The sequence below is a fragment of the Taudactylus pleione genome, unplaced genomic scaffold (assembly GCF_031769625.1).
Source record: "Taudactylus pleione unplaced genomic scaffold, aTauple2 ptg000007l, whole genome shotgun sequence".
In the NCBI taxonomy this organism is placed as follows: Eukaryota; Metazoa; Chordata; class Amphibia; order Anura; family Myobatrachidae; genus Taudactylus; species Taudactylus pleione.
Genome location: NW_028284410.1, coordinates 4455619 through 4468567, shown reverse-complemented (window position 1 = coordinate 4468567; position 12949 = coordinate 4455619). Strand labels below are relative to the sequence as shown.

General features: G+C 38.6%; 1 protein-coding gene across 6 annotated transcripts in view; it reads right to left on the bottom strand.

Annotated features, from left to right (window-relative positions):
* Positions 1 to 12949, bottom strand: part of THRAP3 (thyroid hormone receptor associated protein 3) — a 68289-nt gene that overhangs the window by 16992 nt on the left and 38348 nt on the right. For 5 of the 6 annotated variants that reach the window (XM_088461014.1, XM_088461233.1, XM_088460940.1 and 2 more), the window contains 2 exons: positions 10728 to 10888; positions 1689 to 2543 (listed from right to left, as the gene is read on the bottom strand). In XM_088461014.1, coding sequence (XP_088317140.1) covers positions 1689 to 2543; positions 10728 to 10855 — 983 coding nt within the window. In that variant the 5' untranslated portion in view covers positions 10856 to 10888. Of the gene's footprint in view, positions 1 to 1688; positions 2544 to 7079; positions 7363 to 10727; positions 10889 to 12949 lie in introns of those variants that run through there. The other variant, XM_088461215.1, reaches the window with a different exon arrangement.

Sequence of the window (12949 nt, the reverse complement as noted above, 5' to 3'; positions counted from 1 at the left end):
CAGCAGTTCCACACATGCACATTGCCTTTTACATGCCTGATGAAGACACCTATCTATTTGTCACATTCTCAATGTTCCAGCTTAGAAGCAACCAGAATAATCATATGCATTCTAGGGCACATACCCATTTTTCTGTGTATAGTAGGCAAAGGGCTAATTTTTGTAAAATATGCACCATTTACAAGGAATCCAAAGTTTATAAACACTAAGTATATGTGCGTCCAAAAAAATAAACATTTCACATGAAAATTCACAGAAGCTGCAACAATGATGATGGCTCCCTCGTGCTGCCACGAGCTGAACTGCACTTTAAGGGTACATTAATTCAACTTCGGCTTGAATTTGACTTGGTAGAACTGCTGCTTTAGAATTAAATGATGGTGGAGTTATATATGCGAACCCTGTGTCTGAGCGTAATCAAAAACAGATACTTACCATTTCTTGTCCTAAACTGATCTTTTGGATCTTAAGAGAGATATTATGCTTTTATCCAAACTACCGCAGTCACTTTACCAACCTGTATTTGGTAGAACGGCATTTTTGAGTGAGCTTTTTTTTTTCTATCTGATTAGGTTATTTGGTCTGCATTTTGAGACCTTGATACATTTATTTTCATCTGCTTCGGAGCGTTTCTCTTTAAAAGAACACAAACTGGAAAAACAAAGCCTCAACAGGCAAAATATACGTCAACACTGATGCAAGTCTCCTACAGGGTTTAAAAATTGCCTGCACACTGTAAACAAAATAAAAACAAAAAAATAGATATATATAAAAAAACAAGTGTATGATAGAGGAAACACATCCCACATTGTATAAGTTTGAATAGAGCACGGTTTATAGCCTCAAGGTTGTATTACTTCTACATGATTGGTGCCCTAGAGCAGCCACTTTGAGACGTTGTCAATAACATTTAACAGGCTAAACATTATCCATTAAAAAATAAAAATTTACATAAGACAGATCCATTTTTTACGATAACCATGTCAGGGGAGCAAACAAGTATTTTTGTACAGGGAAATACCAGCTATCAAAACACAAATGCTAAAATTAATGCTGGCAAATTTCTAAGAATAGGGTGACATGAGCGTAGGGCGATGTGAACTATCTATTCTTATATTTATATAGTAACTGAAGAATTGCTTACAAGCAAAAATGTAATGGCAATTTGTCATGCATGCAACATGTTCTTTAGAAAAATTAATAAGAATTTATGCTGGTCTCACATTGCAGCTCACAGAGGGTAGTGGATTTAACATACAGGGTCGCATAGCCGTAATTTTAGACAATATCACATGGTACTTATACCCATTAAATTCCTAAGCAAATAAATTCCTAAAGGAAAAAGATTTTTAGTTCGATGTGCATTCCTCTGGCTAGATATGCTAGTTAAAACATATGTTCCCACTATGCTGCATAGGTGAACGTTCAAACCGGGCCTTTATCACCTCACATAAGGAAAATTGTGTTGTATCTGACAATATATCTGTGTGCCATTATATACAGACTACCAACTGCTGAATTAAAATGCCATTCAGTAACCTCATTGGCTTCATCTGAGCAGATGTGTCTACCACAGTAAGTAGTGCATTAATATACAATCATAATCTTGTAACTAAAGGAGGATTATTAATCTCAGTATGTCAGTAGAATATGGTTATATTAAGAGGGCTATGAAACACAAAACATACCGTTTATATCCAGTGCCTATTGGTGCGGTCATCTCGCCAGATCGGCTTTCTTCTCTCTGATTTCCATAAATCGAACCCATTGTGGGTGGGCTCTTTGTCAAAGGACTCTTCCTAGGAGGGCTTAAACTAGTGTCAAATATATTCTGACGAGATGATGCCCTGAAGGGACCACTTCCCTGTAATGAGGTGGGAGAGGGAGGGCTAGGCTTCTGCACAGGACTAGGCCTGGGTGAGCAGCGTCTAACCACCACAGATTGAACAGAGCTTTTAAGTGTTGGTGCACGCTCTGCAGGACTGTGCTGGAGCACAGGGCTGGTGTCATATGCTTCCATATCCTGCCAAGCCTTGCCTGACTCCATTTTGTTGCCAGTATCAGCTGCAGATGTAGACTGCTCCTTTGAGTCATCATCTGTTGCCTGGACTGAGCCTCTTTGGTCCTTTGAATGACTTTTCTTTTCCTTTCTTGATTTACGCTTCGTCTCCACCCTACTATGATTGGAGGAAGACCTAGAGGATGACGACCTCCGAGAGCGGTCAGAAGACGACTTGTCCGAATTTCGTGAGTGGCTCCTGGACCTGGGAGACATGGATCTCCTTTTAGGAGAACGAGAACGAGAACGGGCTCTGCGAGGACTATATGGTTGGCGGTTGTAATTTTGCCAGTTTGGTCGATAGTTCACGTAACCACCACGGTTATGCTGGCCTCGTGGATAAAATCCTCTTCCACGACCTCGGAAATAGTATGGTCTCCGATAACCCCTGTTGTGTCCTCGAAAATCTCGATTTTGATACACTCTTGGGTGGTTTCTCTCTCTATTATACCCAGGTGAGTAAGATCTAGAGCGAGAGCGAGAGCTGGAGGGAAAAAATACATATAGATGAACATTTAAATAACTTAAAAATGTACACTAAATACCTAAAGTGCAGTCAAAATGGCTTCAAGGTTGCAAGAAAAACCAAATAATGGATCAATCTCTATTTTAACCAAAAAATTAGACATAATAAAAAGGCAAAACTTTTCTACGAGCATATCTTTAAATATGGAGATCATCAAATGGGGAGATTCAAGGCAAAAAAAACCAAAACATAAGCATACATAGAAACTACAGACGACTTATAAATGTGTCCTTGCTCATCTAGTGTCCATATGACATGTAGCATGCAGAGCTAGCTGCGTCCATTAAGCCCGCACAAAGACGCATCGTAGTTGCAGCATAGCGCAATACTGGTTAGGTCCACCAGATGTCACTTTTGATAAACATCATTGCATATGCGTGAAACATCCAATGGAGTGAAATTATGCTTTTATCTGCAATTTAGTACAAGCGACTGTGCAAAAAAATTAGATATACGCGAATGCCGCAGGGAAGTATCTCAGCTCTTTTGTACAAAGTCGCACATGCTGTTGTACTGTAGATCACTGGAGCACAGGGATTTAATTCAGTTTATTCCTGCAAAGAATACAGCCAAAAGACTGCTAATAAGTTGGGCACATAGTAATGAAATAAAGTTGCACACGTAGTGTTTAATAAAATTAGATGTGAACATGTCGCTTTTAAAAGTGTACAGCGGCTACCGTGCAAAGTTGCACAGATGAGTATTGCTTGCAATAATGCCGCAGAGACAGGGTCCTTATTTAAAGCACAAGCTTCTCATAATGGTGAAGCATATGGACAGGCCAATATGCAATAACACTGAGAAGCGAAAGGCATATTTACAGTATATCCCTGGACAGAAATAATAAAGTGGGGCAGGAGAGGACAAATATTTTAGTACTTTATCGATTATGCTCATTATAATTGCATAGGGGCCTGTCCCTATACTTCACTAGTATGAGAAGCTCGCTCTTTGAATAAGTGTCTGTGCGACTTTGTACGGTAGCCGCTGTACACTTTCAAAAGTGACATGTTCTATAAGCTGCTAGTGGAATTGTCAGCAGTCAACTAGAGTACATCTGTGCGATTTAGGATACGTTCAGCAGTCAACATGCGACTTTATTCAATGACTATGCGACCAAGTAGCAGTAGTTTGTGTGACTTTTGTGCTAATGTTGCATGTTTTCATGCAGCAAATTCCCCAGGTAATTAGAAAAAAAAAATCAGAGGGGCGGCAACTTGTTACACATTCTTCCACAGAGATAGTCATTCATCCTCCACAGTGCCCAGTTACTAAAAGAACAAATTACATTAAGTTCTATTGTACTGTATGCGAGTGGTGGTCAGCCCCGTGCAAAAAACACTTGTCGCTAGGTATTGATAAACATGGATATCCTTAAAACCTGCACTGTAATGGCAGAGTTTGGTAACCTCTGCAGTAATGATGTACATGCAGTATTCATATAAAAACCTTCATGTCTTGTCAATAGTTCACTTGAAGAGCAATCTAAAATGAATTTTAAAAATATATAATATTTATAACAAAATCAAATTCAAAATTATTCCTTAATACTCTTGTCCTTAACAGGAAAAGAACCCCAGTTGAATGTTATGTTAAACATTGACTAGTGTTTCTGCTAGGTTCTTTTAGCAGGGTGTGGCGCCCTGCCAGATTTCAAAATGCAAAACTGTGCCCTGCCCTTATGGCAGCGCCCTGCTGAATCAGTTTACCGGGTGCCATCCCCACATACGGGCTGCAGTGTCTTTTTTGGGAACTCACAAAAGTGCTCTTTTGCCAACCAAATGCCTTGCCCCTCTAGAATGAACACTAACTGACCATACCACTAACCCACGGCAGCTGCCTATTTAGGTGCTGAACACCCCTCTTGTGATGCCATTTACTGTAATAAAATATTTGTCCTCTCCTGCCCCCCTTTATTGATTATTCTCACTGTTATTACATAGGGGTCTGTCCCTATGCTTTACCAGTCAGAGAAGCTTGCGCTTTGAAGAAGTCTTTAAGGTGCGACTTTGCACGGTAGCTGCTGTACACTTTCAAAAGCAACATGTTCTGTGAGCTGCTAGTGGCAATGTTAGCAGTACAAGTCTCATAATGAAAACATATAATTTCATTAACCACTGCGTGTGCAACTTTATTCATTTACTGTGTGCGACTTAGTAGCAGTCGGTTGTGCGACTTTTTCGCAGGAAAAATCCCTGTCCACTGCTGCTTCGGTGACTTACATCTGCGACTGTTTACACTGTACGTGTGCCAACTCCATCCATTGATACTGAATTCAGTACAGCGCTGGCCACCCTAGCAGTGAAGCTATGTATTGCATGTCATGGATTCTCTAGCGTATTACCGCTCCGACCCACAATATTTTCATGCCGCGACTAAGGAGTCTGTATGACGCGAGAAGAGCAAGGATGAGGCAGGACACACCTGTATATGGTATACGTTTACAGAGAGACATTTACTAAAAACACTTGGCCATTCACCTAATAAACTTTATCTAGAGCTATTACACTGAAGCTCAACATATTTCAGAAATATTGGGAGACATTTCTGAAATGTAATAAGTAGTTGTAAAAAAAATTAAAAAATAAAAACAAAATAAAATGCTGCAACTCATAGCAATCAGTCATTTTCTGCCATTCAGTCAAGCTTAAAAATAGAAGCAAAGATCCGATTACTGCGGGTTACATCATATTTTAAAAAATGTTGCCATTTTTAATTATTTATCTTCTGTTACAGAGTGACTGGCACCATTAACCAAAAAGGACACCCACATCAATATGCAGCTCCATACAATAACCTCTACCTATGCCTAGTTGGTCTTAATGACTGAACACATTCCCCCAGGCTAGGTCAGAACTACCTATGAGGAAAACAAGACTATAGGCTTTAAATCATGGAATGGCCAGCACAGTCTCCAGACATGAACCCCATCAAGCTGTTTTGGAATGAACCGGACAGAAGGGTGAAAGCAAAGCAACCTACAAGGACTACACATTTGTGGAAGCGTCTGCAACAGTGTTGGAAAGAACTTCCTAAACAATATTTGATTTTCATTTTAGAAATAATGTCACAAGTGGCTTTGTAGGTTAGATGTACAAAAGGGGACTACTTCAGGAAGTCAAAAATGTAGATAAAATTGTGTTAAACAAAATGATTATCAGATTTCTTTTTAATCACCAATTGTTTATTTGTTCTAGGCTTTATTTTCATAGTACATTCACACATTTGTATAAGTATTCATATCGGATATATCTGTATTATGTGCATTAAAATATTAAAGCATAAAAGCATAACAGATGTTTAATTTTTAACTTATGTTGTCCTTGAAAAAGGTCTCTAATCTGTTAAGTCCTGAACAAATGTGCTGCAACCCATTGCTCACTTTCGTAAGTACCATTTACCTAGTTTCCCTCTATTGCAAAATTCAATAAAAAAAAGTAAACATAAACCCGATCTTTGTATCCAGGTGTACACACACACACACATATATATATATCTCACACCAATCCAGATTTGATTGGTAGCCTGCACATTAAGTGAGTATGCAAAAGTCAAAAATGAATACACAATAACAACTTATTGTGCCATTGCTAAATTACTGCATTGTTTTATAAATTCATTATTGGCTTTAGCACACTCAATTGTTGTGCAGGCTACAAAATAATATTATATATATATATATATATACACATATGTATATATACACACACACATTTATATACACATACATACACATATACATTTACACACACTTATTTTCTAGGTTTACAAACCATTAAAGTCTATAAATATTCATAAGACGATGGCTTGGTTGCTCCAAAATTCTCTCTTTCATTCTAAACTTTACTGTATTTCATTGATAAGGAACTTGGAGTCTCTCCTAATGTAAAATAAAGGAGCACACAAAAATAACGGCTAGAAATGTTTCTGTACAGTTGGTTTCCCTTGTAGCTAAGCAGTATCTCAGATCAGAATTGGGCGAAAAGCAGCCTTTGTACAGCCTCTTTGCAGCGGATATCTATCCAATTATATACATTAAACTAAAAGGTATATAGGTTATTTAAATTCATATATCATCTAGATGAGAGCAAGGAAATAGAAGGGGAAAAAAACTACTCTGCACCAGATGTAGCCTAGTGGAGTAACAGAGGGGAACCCAACTACAGCACCAGATACAACGGTTTGCAGTAAAAGCATTAGGAACAAATACCAATTAACAGCTTAGTTATCACCGATTCCAAGCTAGGATTTAGCGCTCGGACATCATGCTGCACTTAGATTTCTACAAACATACATGCATACCACTACTAAAAAGTATAGTCTAAAGCTTGCTTTTTAAAAACGCACCATTATTCATTGCATATAACTATGAAAACATGCACCGTGATTACCAAAAGGAAGGGGAAAAATGATACTTAAATTTAGCATATTATCCCATCTTAATAGCACATAATTGGCTGAATAAACAGTATATCAAATCCCTAAATATCTTACCTCTTCTTGGATTTCATTTGATTCAAGTTAGTATTACCATCAGAGCAAAACCAAGTGCTTGAGAATTGGGCTGCTGACGAAATCTAAACTAAAGCTACAAGCTTGTGCACCGCGGGTCCAAAATATACCCAGGAGAGAATCACTTTTCCCAGGAGAATATAATATTGCCACCTTGAGCTACTAAAATGATAGCAGTGCAGTTAAGAGAGGGGAAACTAGGAGTAAAATGCTAAGAATTTCAGCACCTCCTGGTGCCAAGACGTTTGGTTGCTATTGGCAAAGAGGAGATACTGCCACAGAATGACTAACGTGTGTCACACAATACAGATATGAGGATCTGCTTTGCTTAGAAGCTCAAGTACCAAGTTCAGATACCACATGGGACAGAGACTATCAATTTAAACCACTTGTCAAATGGTTTGAGGGAACAGAGCCTCCGCCTGTAAGATTCAATTATATTCACAGTGTATCATTGGGGATTTCAGTTATTTCCCATATGAACCACAGGAAAATTAACCTCTGAAACTCAAGTTTCAGGTACACAAATTGAGAGCATTTGGCAAGAAAAATAAAAACAGTAATTTAAAAAAAACATAATGGGGCAACACTATTGTTTCAATAAAAGTATTAAAATACTGCATTATACAAAGGACTTATTAACAGCTTTCAGAAATGCCCTCAAATATATGGATGCTGTGTATAGCTTTCTATTGCTCTAAATTCATGCATCCATAATCTGCAATGCCAAACACTCTTAATTGACACATGGATGACAATGAAGAAAACAGTAGAGATTATTCCCATTGACTTTACGAAGACATAAAATTTATTTGAATGCATGTCAATTCAGAATATTCCTCATTCTGCTGTGCTAAGCCGTTGGCAACATGATGTAAATATGCCAACCGCAAATGCCATGTCCCAGTGGCACCACTTGCAAAGGCAGCAACAGTGATTCTAGTGCAATGCCTCAAAACCAGAACAAATCTGTTACACAAGCAAAATATAGAATGTTTGGCTATTGCTGTAGGGATCATAGTTACAGATCTCTGGGAAAACCCTGGGTTACTTCTGCATTGAATTAAACCTTCCAGTGCAATAAATTTGCACATGCAGAACAAACAAACAAATCTCCCAAATAAAATATACTTTAAAACTAAAACGGTAAAAAAGGAAAATAATTTAAAACTTTAGTTAATATGAGATAAGTAGATTGCGAAAGGAATATCATTAACGATGTGTACCCAGCCGACCTATCGTGTTGCTGGACTCGACGGGGGTCTCGGCATCGGCAAGTGCATACACACTTGCCGATGTTGGGAGCGACAGCAGGGTTTCATGCTGCACGCTAACTATGTCGCCCGTCAGACCTGCATTCGGGAGTCAGTGACATTGAGGGTACACACTAGACATATTGTCTAGTGTGTAACGGCCATAACGGGCAACATTGTCAGTGTAGACATTATGGGGGCAATTCAATTCAGTGCGATATTGAATAATGCCGGGAAGGAGCTTTCTGAGCTATTCAATTGACTGTTGTTAACCTGCGACTAGAGGATTTTTGCTCGCACCCTCCTGAGGAGCGAGTAGAAATCCAACTAAACTAGGGCCGCGATGCTGTTTTGGGCTAAGCGCATGCGCTAACAGCATTGCGCCCAGTATTTAATTTGGGGAATGCAGGTTACTGCGACTAAGCACCTGGCATAATGCAAAAATAACCTGCATCTCCTGACTTAAGGGCAGGGCGTGATGGGGTCAATTGAATAATCAGTCCCAGCGTTATTTAACATCGCACTGAATTTAATCGCCCCCTATGAATGTCGACATTCTGACTACATCCTACATATACATATTTAGGGCGGTATTCAATTAGCCACGATAAAAAGAAACCTTATTGCCGGAGAAGTGTTCGCCCTATTTGCCAGTTTTGGTGCAATCTTTTTGCAATGAGCGCTCGGGTTTTTCAACACATTAAAATCGCATGAGTGCGATAATTGCGCAAGGCGAAAAGTACAGTGCATATTGGGGAAATCCGTCTGTACGCCATAAAAACCCTAACTGACATAGGAAATCAATATAGAAGTATTACTAGCTCTAATAAAAGTATTTTGGGTTCTTAAATTGTGCAAATTGGCTGTTATATGCATATTTGCGTATGAGTGTGGAAAATTAATAAAAAGTAACAGTTTTAGTTTAAATTACTGCAGTTAAATTGGGGGTACATTAAAATGGGTGCAAGTATATTTGTGTCTTTAAAGTGCACTTTTAAAAAATGTTAAAAACACACCTGCTGCTGCCACCTGCAATGTTTAAAACACCTGTCCCATCCATACAGGCCCCCAAAATACCTGACCCAGTACAGATTTTCCAACACTTTTTACATTTTCACCCCAAAAATGACATGTCATTATTAGGGGGAATTAAGTTTAATAAATTATTTTTGCCTATTAAGTCATTAGGGGAGTGTCCAAAGGGTTCTGAACCAAGCCCCTAAATTTTTAACCAAAAATAGTGATTTTGCTAATTTTTTCACCTGCTCCGAGATGGTGAAAACTTTTCGTCTGTTTCTGTCTATGGCACATACGAACACTTCGGGAATTGGATAGCGCAATACACACTTATGTGCGAAAAGTTCACACCTGCGAACGCTTTTCGCTAAAATGCGACTTTTAGCACCTTAATTTATGCTGAAAATGTGGTTATAAACAGAGAAAGAAGAGGATATTATATTTGTGTTAAGATTTCGGTGATCTTTCTCCAATTAGAATTTTGTGACCTTTTAAACGGTTATTCTCAAATAGAAAATAACTTTTATTCCCTGTGCTCAGTCATAAATAGCAACAGCTTCATCATGTCATACGTGTAAATACTGTACATAAAAACCACTTGTAACTTAATGCAGACGTTTCCTGGGAAAGCCCGATTTGTTGTGTTAACCATTATTTTAAATACTAAAAACCCTTCTTTATTAGTTTATTACTTTGATGAGTAACCAAAGCTATTTGCAGGATATTAAAACCTCCTCTAACAGACTTCACTACTGATCTGGTGCATTTAAGTAATGGACACTTCCCATTGACCAGACTTCGTGGACTAATACTTGTAACAATTTTATTTGTCCTACCATACAGTTAACGTCTATTTAATGGTATGTGGTCATAATACCGACAGTTGGGATGCCGGCGCTTAGAATGCCAGCACCAGAATCCAGACACCTGTCAAAATCCCAGTGCTGGCATCCAGACGGTAAGTACTAGGATTAGGGTTAGGCACTAGGAGGAGGGTTAGGCTCTAAGGGGGAAGGTTATGTTTAGACAGAACAACAAGACAAGGATGTGTGTAAAGATGAACAGATGTGCATTTACACCTGTATTAGTAGAGCTGAATTGGCACATGTGAGAGCTATCATGTAACCTCTGTTCTAAAGAGGGAAGGGAGCTTTGGAACCAACATAAAAGGTCAATATACATACTAATATACAGAGAAACATTAATTCTATATACTGGACTCCAGCTGATAAAAAAAATACCTGAGTAAATTAATTATTTTGTGTTTGCACCACACTAGTGTAATGTATATGAAAGTACCTCTACAAGAAAATTCTAGGTATACTGAATTTTGTTGGCAAGTCTGAGGCAGTGGTCTTACCTGTGCCTACGCTTTCTTGGATGTGAGAGAGACCTTGATCGTGACCGTGACTTAGAGAATGAACGAGATCTTGAACGAGATATGGAACGGGATGATCCCGATCTGGACTTCGACTTGTTTTTAGACATTTTTTCAAAAACAAACAGTCCCTTTGTGGTAACCTAAATGCAAATGGTAAAAGAACAATTGTAATTGATAAACATAACAAAGAGTAGCATTTCAAAATAATTAAAAAAATGTTGACTTTTTATTTAAAATATTTATTTTCATAAGTAATGCACCTAACCAAACAAACAAAATAAATAAATATAAGCGTTATTTGTACAAAATAGTCAGTTCTATACAAAATAAATATTACAAACTAAAAATTCCAATGTCCACATCTACATGAAAGCACAATTGCTGTACTCACTGGTAACTAGAACATCTGGGTTTGTTGTGCCGTATCTGTTAATTTGAATTTAGTTTATCAATTCTCCTTCTGTCACTAAGCACATGGATTCGTTTGCTACTGAACAATTAACAGCTGAATCTAGTCAAATTACACAGACCTATTGAGGCACCCTTCTATAACCAGTGTTTCATGAAATATTTACAAACTGTCACCTGTTGACCTAAGCTGGACTAATCTTGTGTTACGTACACTGTAAGTGATCATGAGAGCACAGCTGTACCAAACAAATCTTGTAGTCAACACTAAGAGGGAATACACTCACACATGTTCCTGCAATGTGTAAGAATTCTCCAAAACAGTTTAATAAGCTGATCCAGAAATTATTTCACACATCTGATAGGTGAAATATATATTTTTATATTAATATATATTTACTAGGAACACTGTAACCTAGTCATCCATAATTAATTTTTGTATTTTTTATTAGTGATGTTTCACTTCTGAAAACTAAAATCAGTACTGAAAAAAACAAAACGTGTTTCAAAACCAGTGCCCCTCATTCTATTAATATTCCTCTTCTGAAACTGGGTCTGTATTTCAAGCATTAATATATACACACATTGTCGGTGTGCTATTTCCAGAGCAGCTCCAATGGAGTACTTTATATGCTAAAGTCATTCCCTCTGATTGTTTTGTTTATTACCTGGTTATTCTGTAGCACCTGTCTATATATTTAAGTTTTTATTTGATGCCTGCTCATATAGAAAACTATCATGGTACAAATAAGAGCTGGCCCCTTGTAGCTACAAAATGCTGCTCTAATGAAACAGCAAAAGGTTTGCCAGTACTTATTTATAAGGAAACCCAACCTTAACTCCCATCTATAAAACAGTCAGCCACAGTGTTTATTGTTGTGTTTCTATGGGGTCTATGTAATAATAATCGCAGCACTATGGACTTCTCCGGGGGAATCTGACGCTGCGAATGCGCACAGTGTCAGCTTCTGGAGCTGGCCGGGGGCTGAGGGGGAGAGATCGAAAGATCTCTCTCCTGCCCCTGGAGCCTCAATAGGCTTATGCTGGGTACACACTGACAGATATATTGGCCGATCAATTGGTCGGCCAATATATCTGCTCCCCGTCGGCCAGTGTGTACCCGCAATATATCGATTAACGTCGGTGTTCACAGACATATCGCATTGGCTGTGCTGCACAGCTGATGGACAGATATGTCTGCAGACAAATCTGTCCATCAGCAAGTGTGTACGGGCGGTCTGCACACCGCCTGTACACACACACAGCGGCAGCCGCGAGAAGGGGGCGGGACACACCCCCGACCCACCCACCAGGTCTCGCCCCCTGGTCGCCGAGACCCGAGGGCACAAGCAGATGATGGCCGTTCAGTGTCTATGAACGACCATCACCTGCAGATATATCTGTCAGGTGTGTACCCACCTTTAGTTTACACCATCTGAAGATGGTTTAAGCTACCGCGGCTAAACGCCAAAAAGCTTTTTGGAATTTAGTACATAGGGGTGAGATCGTAGTCCCCGTTGACAATAATGGGAACTGCGATCTGAAGTGCCAATTAGTACTTTGCTGGAGATTTCTGTGAAATCTCCTGCATTGTGCTTTTAATACATAGCAACAATACATAAAATTTACACAGAAACTACAGTTTCTGCATAATTTTATATAAAAATCAGCTTGATACATATGCCCCTAACGGTTTATAAAAAAATGAACCCTCTGTACAGAATTAAATGGAAAATAGACCATAGTACTAGAACAGGCATGTCAAACTCAAATACCAAACGGGTCGAATATTC